This window comes from Eretmochelys imbricata, chromosome 1, assembly GCF_965152235.1.
Source record: "Eretmochelys imbricata isolate rEreImb1 chromosome 1, rEreImb1.hap1, whole genome shotgun sequence".
In the NCBI taxonomy this organism is placed as follows: Eukaryota; Metazoa; Chordata; order Testudines; family Cheloniidae; genus Eretmochelys; species Eretmochelys imbricata.
Window position 1 is genome coordinate 141,077,339 of NC_135572.1, and position 17,822 is coordinate 141,095,160.

Sequence of the window (17,822 nt, forward strand, 5' to 3'; positions counted from 1 at the left end):
AATGTTGAATAGCAGGAGCTGTAATATCTCTACCCTTCGCCTTATGCGAAGGCTGAACTCGGCCTTAAGGTAGCTGTAGTCTGCTCTGTTTTTTGAAAAATCAGATGTAGCCCTTGGGCGCTGGGCAAGCTACCAATGCAGCCATCATTTGAGCAATATTTGGACTGTCCTGGTTAGTCTGTAAGGACCTCTTCAAAATATTAATTAAATCATTTTTAGTTGATGTGACTAAACTTTAAATCACCTATGGACAGCCATAATGTTAAAATTCTAGCTGATAGTGAAAATTTAGACTTTATTAATATTCAGACAAACTACTGCAGTAAGTAAAACAACAAAGAGCCAACCTAATGTGCCATTTAATCATTCTCTTAGTATTAAGCTATCTAATTACAGGCAAGTTAAAGCTCTAACCTAGCCTCTAGACAACCCCCTCCCTACCCAACGCTCACCCAAATTTTCTGTCCCAGTCTCCCTTCCTGGGCTTCTCATCCAATCTCAGTGTCTCCGTCCCTCTCCAGCTCTCTGCTGCATTCTCTTTACTCAGCCAGTCCCAGTTCTACGCCCGCACTTGTCTCCTCATCAGATCTGTCTCCCTTCCACTCTCATCTCCTATCCCCGGCCCCACTGATTCTCAGTCCCAGTCTCCTTACCCCCCCTCCTTACTTACCCATTCTCTCCTCCCCCTGCAATCTGGTATCAGTTGCCCCTCCTCCCATTGCCCAGTCCCAGTTTCCTTGTCTCCCTGCTCACGGCCCCAGTCATTCCTCCAGCCCAGTCCAGGCTATGTCTACATTTAAAACACTATAGCAGCACAACTGCAGCTGCACCACTGTAGCACTTCGGTGTAAATACTCACTACACTGACAGGAGGCGTTCTCCTGTTGCTGTCGTTATTCCACCTCCCCAAGAGATGGTAGCTCAGTTGAGAGAAGAATTCTTCCATCGATCTAGTGGTGGCTACACTGTGCATTAGGTCAGATTAATGAGGTTGCTCTGGGGTGTGGATTTTTCACACCCCTGAGTGGCATAACTGGGTTGATGTAACTTTTCCATGTAGACCAGTCCCCCAGTTTCCTTTGAGAGCCTCAGCTTTCTATCAACCTTGCTAAATCTACTCCTCCCTAGCAGGTTCAGCTCTTTCCCCCTCTGCACTGCATTGACAGCACTGGAGAGACAGTCTCCAGTGTCTCAGTTCAGGTGCCCAGGCTCAGCACAGCCTGCAGACACAAAGACCTGCAATGGCAGGGAAAGTCCTGCTCAGCCCAAGTTAGAGCATGCCCAGAGTTGATGGAGATCTGGGAAATTCAGCTGCTAAAACCTAAGAAGTCTCCACTAAGCATGTGCAAACTGTGATTTTTCTAAAGCTTTTAGATTGACCAGATGTGAGTGGAATTTCATGGGGAAGGGAAAGGCACATTCCTGATACAAAGGGCCCCTACCAAATTTCAAGTCCCTGGCTCCAAGGCATGGAAATGCTAGAGCTTTTCAAAGAAAAGCTTAACAGAATTTTTTAACATGGGCAAAAGGAACATAAGTTTTTTCTAACCTTGTTCTCTGAAATGGCTGAATCATTTTGGGTCAGTTTCTTCAAACAGTTTCAATCTGAGGCAGACACATGATGACTCATGAGAACATACAATGGGAGGATTGCGTAGGAACCACTGTATTGACGGCAGAGGACAAAATGTGGTTGTATCATCATACCGGACATATCAGATTCCTACAATCCGTTATTCTGTTATTACTTATGATGCATGTTGTTCCTGCTGCACTTTATTGTAGATTCTGGGTAATCTTTACCCTGTTTTGCAAGGCAAGAATCAATATCTTAGGTATAACTTTTCTTGTGAATACTACCAAAATTCAATAAAACAGGAATAAAAAAAACAGAAAGTTAACAGCACAAGCAGGCTGTAGAAAAAAGTAGTTAACAATTAAGTTTTTAGGATGACCAGATATATGAATAGACCTGGTCTAAAAATATTTTCAAGTCCAAAACAAAGCTTCAGTAGCAAATACATTTTGAAAATTGCTGAAGGGAAGTAATTTAAAAAGATTACTCTTTGATTGGACCAAAAAAATCTATAAACAGGAGAGAGTACTTTTTGCATTCTCGCTGTTGGAAAATTAGTTGTTTATTTCTAGGAAACTATTTACCATAATACATTTCCTAATCATTTCCAAAAGAACATAAGAATACCATACTCGAGCAGACTGGTAACTCAGCGCAGCATATGTCGATGAGAATAGGTGCAGATCATTTTGCATGGGTCTTTTACAGAACTCTGACTCCATCAATATCTTCAAAAAGATGCATGGGATTTAGTGGCACTAATATACTAATCATACAATAACTAATCATACCACTAATAATAACAATGAATTATACAAATAATTAACAACAACAACGAATCACACAAATAACTAATAACTAACTCTGCACTGTGCAGATAGCTACTCGCTCCAATTCCCTGCCCCCAATTCCCTCCCAGGGTATGTCAACATGTCAAGCTGGAGGTGACATAGCTGTGGTAGCTACGATTAAGTGTAGCCACAGTAGTATGAGCAGTGGGAGTGGCTAGCCATCCAAAGTATGTGCCTAATTGTGTCGGATGGGAACATACTCCGGGAGGTTAGACCCTCCCACTGTTCATGCTATTGCCGCTACACTGCATCAAGCTAGTGAACTCATCTGATCACAGCTAGCATGAGTATGTCTCCAAGCTGGCGGCATCAATTCCAGCTCAAGAAGTGTAGAAATCCCCCACACTTCACCTTAGATTCACTCCACACATGCCCCTTTCCCCCTCCTCTCCTTTCCCCCCAGTCCCCTTCCTTTCAATGTCCCCTTTTCCTTCCCTTCAGCTCATCCTCTCCTAACTAAACCCACAATAAATGAATAAATAAACAAACTGTGGAACTAACATGACATTTGCTGCCATCCCACTGTTCACTCTGCTTGTGTGTCTACCCTGTCTCTCTGTTGTCTATTTAGACTGTAAGCAGGGGCTGTCTACTACACTGTGTTTGTACAGTGCCCAACACATGGAGCCCCATTCTTAGTTGGCCCTAAGGTGCTACCACAATAAACATGATTAATTAATAAACTTTACTCCACATATGCAAATGGCAGCTTTTTGCAGCTCATAACCTGGTCAAACCTAGATAAATTTTCACAGAGACAATGAAAAGTATTTTTCTGGCCCCAGGACTAGCTCTCTGACCAATTTCAATTTCCTACATCAAATTCCCAAGTCAATAAAGGTGTTCAAAAAAGTCACCAAAAATTTTAGATGGGGGGTCGGGGGAGACAGTTTTGACAAGCTTCATTCTCAGAAAGCCTGAATCCCTTTTGCTGAAACACTCACACATACATAAAGGTACAGTGAAGTGGGCACCAAAAATGGAAAATTTCAGCTATATTCTGGGAGAGTTTTAAGAATGGTGTGCTGTACTAAGTGAAATGCCTTACAATAACCTAAGTATATTACATGTATACAGTTACTTTATTATCAACCAAACTTGTAATCTCATCAAAGAACAAAATCAGGCTTGTTTGACAAGACCTATTTTCCACAGAAACAAGCTAAAAGCTTTCTTACTATAATTTTAAAATGCAGTAGCCATTGTAGATAAGTGCTATGGAAAGACCAGCCTAGAGGAATACAGGGAGAAAACAGAACATTTATCTTTGTCGCTTCAGGAGAGGTAGAGTGGATGAAAGCAGGAAGGCTCAAATGGGCTTTTCTTTCCTCAACTGGAGATACAATGTACAGTTCAACTACCACTTGTCACTGATTACTTTAATAACTCACCCATGTTTCCTTTTTGCTAAATTGCTATTAGTTAAAGGTAAGCAAGAACTCAACCATTTAATGAATTTGGGCCTGATCCAAAGCCCACTATAGTCAATGGAAGTTTTTCCATGGACTTCAGTGGGCTTTGATTCAGGTCTTTTATCCAGTCTTGTGGGCAGGCTATTCTTTTACCAAATGGGGGCTGTTTGAAAGCTGCACTGAGATTTCAAATGTTAAAAGCTGTCCTGGCGCAAACGGATTAACACATGGTTATGGCAAACAAAGCAATTTATTTCATAAATATCATCCCCAGTGGTGTGGGTGTGAGTGAGAAAGATGTTACACATATATGCATGCACACACACACACACACACACGCAAGTATATGCACATACATTTTAAATTTGTGCATATACATATACACCTATAGAGAATGCAAAAAACCTAGCAGTTATCCTTACCGATTCAATGCAAATGCATAATGAAATTTAATGTTGTGCTGATCAGCCAGATCGCAGGTAGGCAGCATTTCCAGTGTTTCCACCAACTTCACCATAGCATCATAGTTCTGATAACAATAAAAAAAATCCAATCAAAGAAAATATCACTAAACCAAATCATTTGATCATATTCCCAGCTGGATCAGGCTCTTCACTTGGAAACGTAAATCAATTTAGTTACAATAATAATTACTGGTCACTGTGGACAAGGACAACTCACATTCATTAACAGGTGAGGCAGAGGCGCACAAGAAGTAGTTCCTCACCTTGTGCAGTAACGATGGTTCCTTGAGAGGTGTTTCCCTAAGGGTGTTCCACTGTAGGGGTGCTTGCTTTCCTGCGCTGCTGACTGGAGAACTGTGGTAGCCGTGTCCATTAGGCCCGCACATGCGTGCTCTCTCCTTGTGCTCCGCTAAAAGGCTAGTCAGCACGCGCGGGCTGACCCCGCTCAGTTCCTTCTCTACAGCAGAGTCACTGACAAGAACTCCGAAGGAAGGGGGCAGAGGGTGGGTTGTGGAGCACCCATAGTGACAAACATCTCAAAGAACCATCGTTACTGCACAAGGTGAGTACTGTATATACTCATTCATTAGCCCATTTGTTTATAAGCCGACCCCCCAAGATGGATACGTAAAAACAGAAAAAACTGTATGACCCTTTCATAAGCTGACTTTGGCTCCTGGCCCATTAGGCGCCACTTCCCGCAGCTCCCATTGGCTGGAAACGGAAACCGCAGCCACTGGGAGCTGAGGGGCTCTGTGCCTGCAGACGCTCCAAGTAAACAAAACGTCCCAACCCGCCAGTGGCTTACCCTGATGGGCCAAGAGCCAAAGTTTTCCAACCCTGATATATTTTAAAAGCTGGTGTCACAAGAAACACTCAAAAGTTTTGCTAGAATTATTTTAATGTAACCTAACGAAAAACTTGTTGTTGTTATAATAACTGAACAAATATGTATTCATCTTCAAAATTACAGTCAATATTTAAGATCAGTAAATGGATATTTAAAACAAACAATATGAGACTTTAAAAAGCCTTAAAATCCTTCAAAGTCTGAATCAGTCTCTGATTCACCAAACAGTTCATTAAACTCGGCTTCAGTCACAGCTGCACCAGCATGGTCATCATAGATGTCGGCAGTGTCGTCTTCAGACTCAGATTCCTTCTCATCATCAGCCTCTGTTCTGTCATCATCAAATATGGCATCAGCTTCTGACCTGTCGAGTGCATTGCTGATACAGCATTTCCTAAATGATTTTTCTATCATTTCCGAAGGAATGGACACCCACGCATTCTTGATCCACTGGGAGACCAGATTGATTTCGGGCTTCATAAGATTCCTGCCTTTTGTCAACTTCGCCATGCCTGAGCACATCCATTCAGACCACATTTTGCATAGCCTGTCTTTAAAGGGTTTGTTCAGGCAGACATCAAGCGGTTGTAGAACTGAAGTTAAGCCTCCAGGTATTACAGCCAAAGTAGTTTTCATATTTTTGGCCACATTTTTCACCTCATCCGTCTTGTGTGCCCTGAACATGTCCCAAACGAGAATAGCAGGTTTCTTGAAAAGTGCTCCTGATCTCTTATTCCACACTTTTTCCAGCCAATCAGTAGTCCTACTTTCATCCATCCATCCCTTTTTGTGTGCATGTACGATGACACCAGCAGGAAATTTCATGTTTTTAGGCAAGGTCTATTAATAAATATTAGAGAAGCATTCAGATATTCTGGTGATGGCAGCCATGTGAACCACACAGAGACACAAGTAGGGGGGAGGGATAGCTCAGTGGTTTGAGCATTGGCCTGCTAAACCCAGGGTTGTGAGCTCAATCCTTGAGGGGGCCATTTAGGGATCTGGGGCAAAAATTGGGGATTGATCCTGCTTTGAGCAGGGGGTTGGACCAGATGACTTCCTAAGGCCCCTTCCAACCCTGATATTCTATGATTCTATGAAACGTCATGCAGATCTGCAGCACCGCTCTTTTAGTATTCCTTTCAAGCCAATCAAGTCCACTAAACAAAGCCTTTGCAACTTTAAAAGGCTGCAGAATTGACATCAATAAATGGGTCAGCAAACTTTGGCTCCCGGCCTGTCAGGGTAAGCCACTGGCAGGTCGGGACGTTTTGTTTACCTGGAGTGTCTGCAGGCATGGAGCCCCTCAGCTCCCTGTAGCCGCAGTTTGCTGTTCCCAGCCAATGAGAGTGGCAAACTGTGGCCACAAGGAGCTGAGGGGCTCCATGCCTGCAGACGCTCCAGGTAAACAAAACAACAATGTATTAGATATTCAATTCAATGATTCCATAGAGTTTAAAATCATCAAATTTTGGTGTAGACCCATTTATAAGCAGAATCCCACTCTTTGATGTGTCACTTTTTTACCAAAAATATTCGGCTTATGAATGAGTATATACGGTAACTTCTTCTTCAAGTAGTGTTCCTATGGGTGCTCCACTGTAGGTGATTCCAGAGCAGTATCCCCAGTGGAGGGCTGGGACTTCAGAGTCAGGTCAGTTACAGATGTCAGCACTGTGGAACCGAAGATGGCATGGGAGGCAGAGTCCCCAGTGATCGCATAATGTTGTGTGCAGGAGTAGATTGACACCCATGTCGCCGCTCTGCAGATCTCTGAGACAAGCACATTCTTGAAGAAGATGAGGGATGAGGAGATTGACCTTATGGAGCGTGTACGAACAGTATCTAGAGAGGTCATACTGTGAACTTGGTAACATTGTCTGATACAAATGAGACCATCTTGGAGAGTCTTCGGGCTGATATTGCTGAGCCCTTGGATCTTTCCGCAAGAGAGAGGAAAAGCCTGGGGGAGTCTCTGAAGGCCCTCATCCTGTCCAGAAAAGAGTAAATCATGACCCCTTGGGAGTGTAACTGGGCGGCCACCACTGAGAGAACCTTGGAAAATACTCTTGGGGCTGATGATAGCCTGAATGGGAGTACCATGTAGTGGTAGTGCTCTTGTCCCAGAATGACTCTCAGAAATCATCTGAGAGTCGGTAGGAGTGAGATATGAAAGTAGGTGTCCTGAAGGCCAAGAGCTGAAAAACAGTCTCCCTGTTCCAACACTGAAATTACAGGTGCTCAAGTGACCATCTTGAATTTTTGAGCCTTGACAAACTTGTTGAGAGCTCTGAGGTCTAGTATTGGTCTCCAACCTCCCTTCCACTTGGGTATTATGAAGTAAGAGTAGAACCCTTTGCCTCAAAGATGTTGAGGTACTGGTTCTATGGTTCCTAACTGGAGGAGATGATCTACCTCTTGTCGTAGCAAACGCTTGTGAGAAGCGTCCCTGAAGGAGTATGGGGAAGGGTATTGTGAAGGGGGCAGGAAAGCAAAATGGATAGAGTACCCATTAATCCAATATTATGCACTCCCAGGTGCTGCAGAACACTGCCAGTTGGTGGCCAATGGGTGGGTAGTGGTGGCCGGTTGTAGCAGTTGTGGGGAGTGGTCTAATGGCACCTTGTCCAACACCTCAAAATGGATGTTTGGATGTGGATGGCTGGGATAAGAAAGATTGTGGGTCAGATTGTTTATGTCTTGAAAATTTTTTTTTTTTCTCTGGGTCTCATAGTAACTTTGAGCTGGGTATTGGAAAGTGCATGGCTTGTGATGGGCTGCAGACTAAATTTTCTTTTCTGTCCTGGTGTGTAGATGCTTAGCAAATGGAGAGTGGCCTGAGAATCCTTCAAGATGTGAAGAGAGGCATCGGTCTTTTCTGCAAAGAGCTTAGCGCCCTCAAGGGGAAGAACTTCAATGGTTGACTGTACCTCCTTCAGGAAGACCAACAGATAGAGCCAAGAGGTACACTGCATCACTACCACAATGAAGATGGAGCTGGCCACAGCGAGGGCAGATTGTAGCGTTGTCTTTGCTACTAGCAGACCCTCCTGAATTATGGCCTTAAATTGGTCGCGATGCAACATAGGCATCTGTTCAATAAAATCATTCAGTTCTGAATGGTTTACATAATCATATTTTGCCATGAGGGCTTGGTAACTGGCAATTCAAAACTGAAGCATAGGTGAGTAGTACACCTTCCTCCCAAAAAGGTCCAGTCCCTACCATAGGAAGTGGATCTCATCTGGTGTTAATGGCCATGAGAATTTAAAGCACCCACCACGATGGAGTGAGGTGAGAGAAGAGGAATTCTGTCACTCTTGCTGGGACATAATACTTTTTGTCTGCCAGCTTGCAGGTCAGTGCAATCGATGCTGGGGTCTGCCATACGGTTTTCACAGGGTCAAGGAGAGTCTCATTAATACGGAGGGCAACTTTTGAGGAGGAAGATGAATGGAGGATGTCAAGAAGGTTGTGGTGTGTGTCCTTGACTTGTTCCAGCGGTATCTGGAGAGAATCTGGCACTCTTTTGTGAGATCCTGGAAGAGGCAAAAGTCATCTGCCAGGGACAGTGGGGGAGGCATGACAGCCTTATCTGAAGAGGATATGGCCTTTGAGCCGCCTCTTCCTCGACATCACCCTCACACTCCTGTAGGTTTTCTCCTGGAGGTTCTGAAGCCCTGGATACCATGGCCGGGGGAGCACCTCTCCGAGGTTCTCAGGTGGGACTAGAAGCCTGAGAGGTATGGGGGCAGTATGCAGCCCAGAGGTCTCAGTGTCACCATTGGGGCAGTGGTGGTATAGAGCCCAGTGGTGGTACCCAGGGATGCCCATACCAGGATGACGGAGGTGGGGTCATATGAGGATATGCCTTGGGGCACTGTTGGTATCAGGCACCCTAGGGAGCCTGGGAGGAGTACTGAGATACCCCCTCCTTTGGTTCTCTATCCAAGTCCTCACTAGAGAGCAGGGGAGCATGGCAGGGCACTGGGGAAGACTCCTGTGCCGGACAAAGACTCAGTGTGGAAGTCCTGGTACTGAGGAGAGGAGACTTCAACATATCCATATATGCAGGTCACTCGATGGGGACAACCAGCTCGGTGCCACTGACGGTGCCAGGAAGAATGAAATTCTTGCCCACACTGGATGTTCAGGTGCCGGATGGGGCATCGGTACCGATGAGGCATTGCGTACTGGTAGCACCTTCGAGTGCTTGTTCCTCCTTCTCCCTCAGTGCTGTTGACTCGGTGCCTGTGCCCACTGGGTCTATAGGCATGTCAACAGTACCTGCCGCTGTAGACTTTGTTGAGCCATGAGTACCAGGTTTGATCTACCTCGGTGCCAATGGTACCGAGGATACCAAACATGCCAGGGATCATTTAGGGCTAGCTCATGGCTCACTGCGGGGACTTCCTGCTCTCTTTTTTAATATATGAGAGGGATCAGCAGCTAATTTCTTCACCCCATAGCGCTTGGATGTTGAGGGCTGTGGGGAAGACTCATGTCTGCCTGGTGACTCTTGGCATGGGTCCAGAGAAGGTCTGAGGGCCTCCTCCATGAATATAATCTTCAGCCTCAGCTCTCTGTCCTTGCGGGACCAAGGTCTAAGCTGCTGGCAGAGAGCACACTTTTGAGGGATGTGTCCTTCCCCGAGGCAACAAACACACCGTGAGTACATGTTTGCGATGGGGATAGCCTCGTTGCATGAGAGGCGCTTCTTGAAGCCCAGAGAACTGGGCATACCCTGTTTGGGGGGGGGAAGGGCCCCCCAATGAGAAAGGACAGGAAGAAAAAAAAACAAATAAAAATCTATCTATAGACCTATTTAGAGAAAATAAGAGAAAATAAAAGACACTAGAATAACTACTACCAAAAACTAAGTTTTAGGCTACAAAGGTCGAAATAATAGTCATTAACAGACTGCTAATAGCTCCGTCTCTAGCCAGTGGCGGTTGAGAAGGAAGTGAGGGGGGTTAGCCCGTGCATGCTGACTAGCCTTGTGGCGCAGCACAAGGAGAGAACGCATATGCGGGCCCAACGGACATTTCCACCAAAGTTCTCCGATCAGCAGTGTAGGGACGCATCTACAGTGGAGTACCCATAGGGACACTACTCAAAGAAGAAACCCTTGTCTCAGCAGGGCATAGCCTCATCTTGTTGACATGTACTGACCATGACATGTTCAGGTATATACTGACCAGCTCCCATGGGGTCATCATCCTCTTACCCAGCCTGACTTGTGTTTAAATATGATTATAAATATTAATAAATTGTGTTTAAATATGATTAAACTTCCTAATGAAGAGAGCCCTCAAAGGAATAAGAAGGAACATCAGAAGGTAACCAGCTAGTGGGAAGTTCATCACTGGCAATCAAACAGATAGATAAATTGGGGTGGGATGAAAGGGAACTTACAATGGAGAGCTGGATAAGACAAGACAATATGATGATCTCTCTCTTGACCTGCTAATGATTGACAAATACCCAGTTTAGGTACATCTACACTAAAAATGAAAGTGTTATTGCAGCGTGGGTAGGCCTAACTGTGCTAACTTTAATGTCGATAGTGCGGGTAACAATCATGGGGTCACAGACCCTGACATGGGTCAGCAACCCAGCAGGCTTCTACTGGGGCACCAAAGCCTGTGCCACCAGTTCCTCGCTACCACTGTACCCATGCCAGCTAGATTAAAGATAGAGTGGGTATGCCAATTCATACTGCAATCACATCTTCATTTGCCAAGTAGATGTACCCTGAGGGAGGAACACAAGAAACAAAACTGCTAATTATCAGAAGAACAAATACTATATTTCGATAGGATTGGTGAAAATAAGTCGTCAGAGGAATATCACTCACAAAGATGGACAGTTCATAAGTATTATAAGTGAGGCCCTGTTCTACCAAAACCAGAGTTTTTTTAAAAATCCAAAAGGTTGTTTTTTCGGGGTGGAGGGAGGGTTTTTAAAACAAACACAACATTGCTTTTTATACCAATTCTGAAACTTCGTAAACCTGGGCTCTTTTAGCAAATGTTGAAATCACAACAAATTCTTTTTCTTAGTTTCCACAGGCTTAAAGGTTGGATTTAAAAATTAAAAAACAAATACACTTCTTTTTTTCATAGATGAAAAAGAAAAAAATAATTTACTTTAAAACCACAATACAACCTGATTTAGCTTGAAACTAAAATAATACAGTGGTCCAAATTCAAGAAAATATCAAACAAACAGGCAATAAACAAGAACAATAAACAAGGGTAAAACCCACTTGAAAAGAGTATCTTCCTTACTTTCACGTCAATAATATACCTGGATATCTCGATAAGAAAGAAGCAGGTTTATAACAATGTCAGAAGTCAGGACTTCGGTATTATCCAGACGGAGCTTAATCCTGGCCAGCTCCTTTGCTAGTTCATCTCCTTGATACTTGTCTCTAGCTTTTCTAATATCATTCAACAGCGTTTCCTTACAATGTGTGCTAAAGAAATAAAAATGGAGATAAAGTGTTAGAATTTTCTAAATGGAGGTTTGATTACAACATTAAAACAGCACTAATATTTCTTTATCCAAATGAGGTTTAAGTTAACTATTCCTTTCAGTTTACACTTTTAAGAAATATTTTATATGAGCATTATTAAATTACAAGTTCTAATTTTTTTAAATTATTATTTAACAGGCCTAGTAAAGTAGAGGAACGGTGCCCAAAATAAACAAATTAATCTACACATTTATCCTGAAGAAAGCAGAAAGTTGCATGCTAAACAAAGAGACTACAGTAATTTAAAATAAAATCCCTCATCTTTATATCTAATGGAGACGAGCAGCTCTTATTAAATAAACCAACCAGAGCCATCCATTATCTGACTAGCTGTAGTTCACAAAACATAATACATACTATTACACAGGAGGCATGCAAAAGCCACAGTAACAACAGTCATGTATTTTTTCACTAAAAATCAGTTTATATTGCAATGTAGGAATGTTAAAAAAAATAAATGCAGTCTATTTAAAACTTGTAGCGAGCAATTACTAAGCCCAGGGCTTATTAATTAATATCCAGATCCTGACAGGTACTGAGCACATATAACTGCTTTTCTTGTCCAAGAGGAGTTACAAGTGCTCAGATCCTAAATCCTAAATATAGAAGAGGAAATTCAGCTTTCTCTTAATATCCACTAATATGGTGATACTAATAGCCATAGAATATATCACTTGCAAGGTATTCTCATGAGATAATGCAGTGAGGGTCTGAAGAAATGGCCAATAGAAGGCTTTTTCATTTTATTTATTTTACTGTCACTGCAAACTCATGTCTAATTTGTTGCACACTATCTCTCCTATTTCTCATGCACTGTTTCCAGGTTTATGTTAATCAGTTCTTCTTGCATTAATAAGAGCGGACATAGGTGATTTGAAAATTGTACCCTAAGTCACCTAAGTGACTTAGAAGCCTGAGTCCCATTTTCAAAAGTGACTTAGGCACCTATGTATCTCATTAAAACTTATCTTTTGTCTCTTGTCTCTACTGTATATCTTCACATCTATCTACCACCACTCTTACTAACTCTACAACTGTACAATTAACTCTTTAAAGCTTTTTAGGAGAGAGGTTGTATAAAAGGCACCACATAAGCAAAAGCTTTATTGACTGCATCACATTACCCCTCATCTTTACCTTCCCCCTTCATATTAATATGCTTGTAAATGGCAGGGTCAGAAATAGAGGAGCAAAAGAATAATTTTACAATCAGTTACTTTAAAATTAATACAAAAATACATCACAAGTTCTAGGGCACAGTAGGAACTAAGTGTAGCAGCTGTCACAAACAAAAATGCACCAACTTAAACCTGAGCTCCACTGATAACACTGAATGAAGGCAACTCTGTTCAACAGTATGGCTGAAGTTCAGCAACACTGAAATTGGCTGCTGGGCAGAGACCATCTTTTTGTTCTGTTTGTTCCTTCACAGCCTTGCATAATGGGGTCCTGGACCATGATTACGGCTCCTAGCTGCTACAGTAATTCAAATAATAAATAACAATAGCAGCAGCATAGGATAGTTACTGATCATTGCACATTGCACAGTTTCAAATGATGCTGAGTTTGGATCCAAATTGAGTTTGCCTCTGACTGTGCTACGACCGGACAACAAGCACAGTTGAAAAGTGATAATGATCATGTAGTTTACCCAGCGCATGGAATCTATGCCATAACCCGGGAGCTTTCTTGTCACTATAGCAACAGAAATTACACAACATTTTGACCGAGGAAGGGAATGTGAAAAGTGCAGAAGAGGTACAACGGGCAGTGCCTAGTAAACAAAGGGGTATCAAGATGGGTCTGTAAACAGGAGTCACCATGGGACAGCTGAGGCCCAGAGCAGCATTCTACAATTACTATGCAATTCAACTGTTAAAAAGGTTCCACTCAGACACTAGTCTGTGTGACCACAGTTAATACCATATTGTATGCACACACTTAGTTGGTGCTAAGAAAAGATGGTCTTTGGCTTCAAGACTTACAAAGAAGCTGAGGTATGTCTCTCTCATTACACCACTATGCACTATATTTTATGTTTTCTTCTCTATACCCTCTCTTTTCCAGGGGCTGTGTCCGCAGTTCTGACTCTGCTGACTGGTATTTTGGATAGTAAATGCAATCCGCTGCTGTCATAAGATGGTTAGTTTACTACAACAGCTGCATGACAGCACTATAGTTTAGATTACATTAAGGTATTTCTTTTAACACAGGGTTAAACATGTTGAACACTGAACCTTGGTGGGGATTCTGAAACCCCTTGCAGCATAGGAAAAAATATCCATGGGCAGGAAGTGTAAACGTGGCAAGATTACCATGACGTAATGTGAATGTCCTTCAGAAGACAGATAAACCTGTCCATCAGTGGAACACAGAGAGGACCCAGGATGTTGTCCCAGTTAGGCTGCATGTACTCAGAGGCTCTCCGCAGGGCATCACTTTCACAGCAAAAATAATCAGCACCAGGTGTTACAATGTATGGAATAAAATAGTAATTCCCACTGGAAGCCTAGAAGGAAAAGCAAACACATTCAGATAGCAAATAGAAGCACTGCACAGTCAAACTGGATGGAGTGATCTCATTCTGAATCTTTTGATTAATTCCTTAAGAGCAAATAATGGGCAGCTAAGTTTGCACAAGCGTTCACTAAATTTGCATGCCTCCACTTTTTGGATGCTCAGCTTGAGACACTTTGGGCCTGACTTTCAGACATGCCAAGGACCACAGCTCTTATTGACTTCAGTAGGAGTTGCTTTCTTGAGGGAAGACTTAAGTCTTTATGTAAATATATGCTTAATTGGAAATCCAGGTTTTTTTTAAAACACCCAAGTTTACTGTACACTATACATTTTTGTTTAAAAAGCAGCAACCCTCAGGATGTCATGGTGGTGTCACCAGAGCTTTAGAATTTAAATAACAAAACACATTTTTTAAATTACCTTATTTTTATTTAACTGAAATTTTAAATTAAATATTCTGAATATGGGTAAGACAAATTGTATAGCGTGACAGCTGTCACAATATTGTCACTGTTATTCAGTAGATCAGTCCAATGACAACATAATAAGAGGGGACTGGCAGTAGCATCCTTATAACTGAAAAGACACTTCATATATATATATATAATATTAATATAAATATATATATACATTTATATATATGTAACACTTCAGCAGATTTTTGATCTGACCCATACTGAGAATGAACTACAGAAGGAAGCAGTTGCTGGGAAGCAGTCCCTGTAGTCAAAGAAGGATAAAGGATTAGCTCCTGTTGGAGGAAGCAGGTAGAAGGCTCTCTGTAGAGGAGGGGAGGGGAGAGGAGAGAGAGATGGAAGTAACAACGACAAGAGGGCCATACTTAATATTTTAAGATCCAGACACCTTACTGCATTCCAGAACAAGAGGCCCAGCTCAGTATCGCCAACCCCAAGCATTCAAAAATTATGACTCAGGCTCCCCAAAATCAGGAGGTTTTAAATAATAATCAAACATTCTGTTTGCTTTCTGGTTTTTGAGACTTCAGGGTTCCTATTTGCAACCTATTTATCCCCTAAAACCATGAGGGCTGAAAAAACTTACTTTAAAAAAAAAGGGGGCAGGGGAGCTGAGATTCATGACTCCAGGAGCTGTGGCTTTAAAAACCCGATCAAATATTGTGAGACTTGCAGAAAACAACAAGTGTTGGCAAAATGAACTTCAGTGAGACTCCTCACGTATGGGAGGAATATACACATTACTAAGGGTGAAGGAATCAGGCACTAGACCTGAACAGAAACAAATTAGGAAAACTGTTGCCCTTTGTGACCAGGTGCGCAGATCTCATCCCCCGGTCCAGCAAGGAATAGGGCTAACCCTTATTCTGCTTTCCCAGCCCACCCCACGGAAGGGCCTTAGCTGTTTGCAATCAGTGCAGATGCACTTAGAAAGAGGCATGTGGCTGCCAGGCAGGGCTATATAAAGCAGTGCTCTCAGCTGAGTCTGAGAGGTGCCATAGACTGGGAAAGACTTTGTGTGGACTGCTCCACGGACTTGCAGAAAGACAGCCGCCTGCAGTAGACTGGCATCTTCTGTGAAAGAGGGGAGACTAGCACAGGCCTGGAAAGGAAGGACTAAGAAGCCCTGATGCAAGAGTGGAGAGCTGAACATATTTTGTTGTATACCAATAAACCAGTCACTAGAAGGGGAGATTTTTCATTTGGAACCCTCATTTCAGGCATGTGGTTACCCCAAAGGCAGAGAAAGAGGAAGTAACTGAGGCACAGTGACCTGTTTGCCCCTCTATTTGAGTTCATTATGATTCAGAACTATAAAAGATCCATCATTTCTCATAAAAACAATACCACATTCCTATTGACTGTACTTGAACTAAATGTCATCACACAATACAGTATTCACATTTCTAACACTGTGATCATCGGTCGCACTGCTGTCTTTATTTTCTACCACCTGCCTCCCCAAAACTAGCTAAATAAATCAAGCTCAACTCATGCACGCAGCATGTCAAGTTGCTCAGTGCACATTTTGCAAAAAATTAGTTTTGTTTTTTTTCTATTATTTTTAAGGTAGTTTTTGGCCTGGAACACTGTGACCTCGTGAGAAAGCAAGTCTGCTCCCACCCCTCAAACCTATAAAGACAAACACTGTAGGTCAATAATACTCCTTGTATATGAATGTTTGAAATTTAAAACTAACAATCCATGAGCTGTTAGTTCTGGGGGAGAAGATTAAGATCAGCTTTGATAGTTCATATAATTTTCTTATGACTACAATTTGTAATAGTAATGAAAACTGTAGTTATTTGCTGGGAGAAGAAAAACTTTAAATTTCACAACTAACCTTCAGAGATGTTTCTCAAAAAGTTACCTATGTGGAATAGTGCAACACACCTGTTTGGACAACATTTAACCATTTTATTCACATTCCCTGCCTCCTCTTGGATGTTTGTACCCCACATAAGTTTCCACAAATTTTCATCCATAATGCAGAAGCACATATTTTTATGCGGAAATTAAGGCCTATCTGTATTTAAACACATTACCTTATGTGAAGAGTTCTAGAGGTACAAGCAGTGGGACTTGAGCTGAAAATTTAGCCCCATAAGTTTGTGATACACAGCCACATTATCAGTTCATTCAGCTGCCAGCGTAAGCCATCAGTGTTATAAAAAAACAGGCAGGCTACCTCCTGGCAGAAGTAACCTTGAATATTTAAGGGATGCCCATCAACGCCTAGTATTTCTGTGCTATCTCATGACTAATGATCAACAGTTTCCCGACTCTTCTCTTTCCTGTTTAACATATGCACGCAATAAATAAAATCCAAACACCCCACACAGTATAATATGTGGACTGAAATATCTAAAAGATTCCATCAAATCTTCACTACTTAGGAACAATTCTGTTTATCTACTTCCTTTTTATTGTTTTCATTATGACCCACAGGCGTCTGAAAATAACATCTTTATTCTTTAGGAAGTCTCTGCTCTAGTTGCCTATTCCTCACCTAAAGAAAACTCTCTGACTTATCAAAATTAGCCACTGTGGAAAATTATTGTAATGTCACAAAGAAATTACTGATATTCTAGGTGAGAAATAAGCAGCGGATGACCTCTTAAGCAACTTATATACTATTGCCAACCCCAAGTGTTAATAAATTGTCAGCCAAGCTCCCCAAAATTTTGTGATTGGCTTAGATTATTATGACAGAATTGGAGCTGCTCTCTAATAATTTAGGAATAATATATGTTGATCTGGTTATCACGATGTTTACTGTATGAATATACTGGTTTAGTTTAACAGGAGGCTGTAAGAAAAAAAGCAGAATGTGAAAAGAATGGCTGAAGATAAGCCATTCCTCAGCAAACTCTTGAGGGTTGTTAAGTGACAATGTCCAAACTTTTAGCCTTGAAGAGTTTACCTCTTGCCCAGCTAGCCTGAAAAAGTAGTTTTGACCAGAAGGGCCAAACCTCAAGAATACAGAAGAACAAAGGAGTATAGCAGGGTTTTAAAGGTCTCTCTCTCTCTCTCAAGAGAAGGAATAGGTGTTTGTGAGCAACAGACAAACATACCCATTGGGGGGTCTGAAAAGTTAGGCCTACCTAGGCTACCATCTAGGGTTAGAAAGATAGA

The 17,822-nt window shown here is 42.2% G+C and overlaps 1 protein-coding gene across 2 annotated transcripts in view; it reads right to left on the reverse strand.

Moving 5' to 3' along the window:
• Window positions 1-17,822, reverse strand: part of MAP3K15 (mitogen-activated protein kinase kinase kinase 15) — a 133,654-nt gene that overhangs the window by 61,971 nt on the left and 53,861 nt on the right. For both annotated transcript variants that reach the window (XM_077816560.1, XM_077816551.1), the window contains 3 exons: window positions 14,007-14,200; window positions 11,463-11,631; window positions 4,262-4,368 (listed from right to left, as the gene is read on the reverse strand). In XM_077816560.1, coding sequence (XP_077672686.1) covers window positions 4,262-4,368; window positions 11,463-11,631; window positions 14,007-14,200 — 470 coding nt within the window. The remainder of the gene's footprint in view (window positions 1-4,261; window positions 4,369-11,462; window positions 11,632-14,006; window positions 14,201-17,822) is intronic.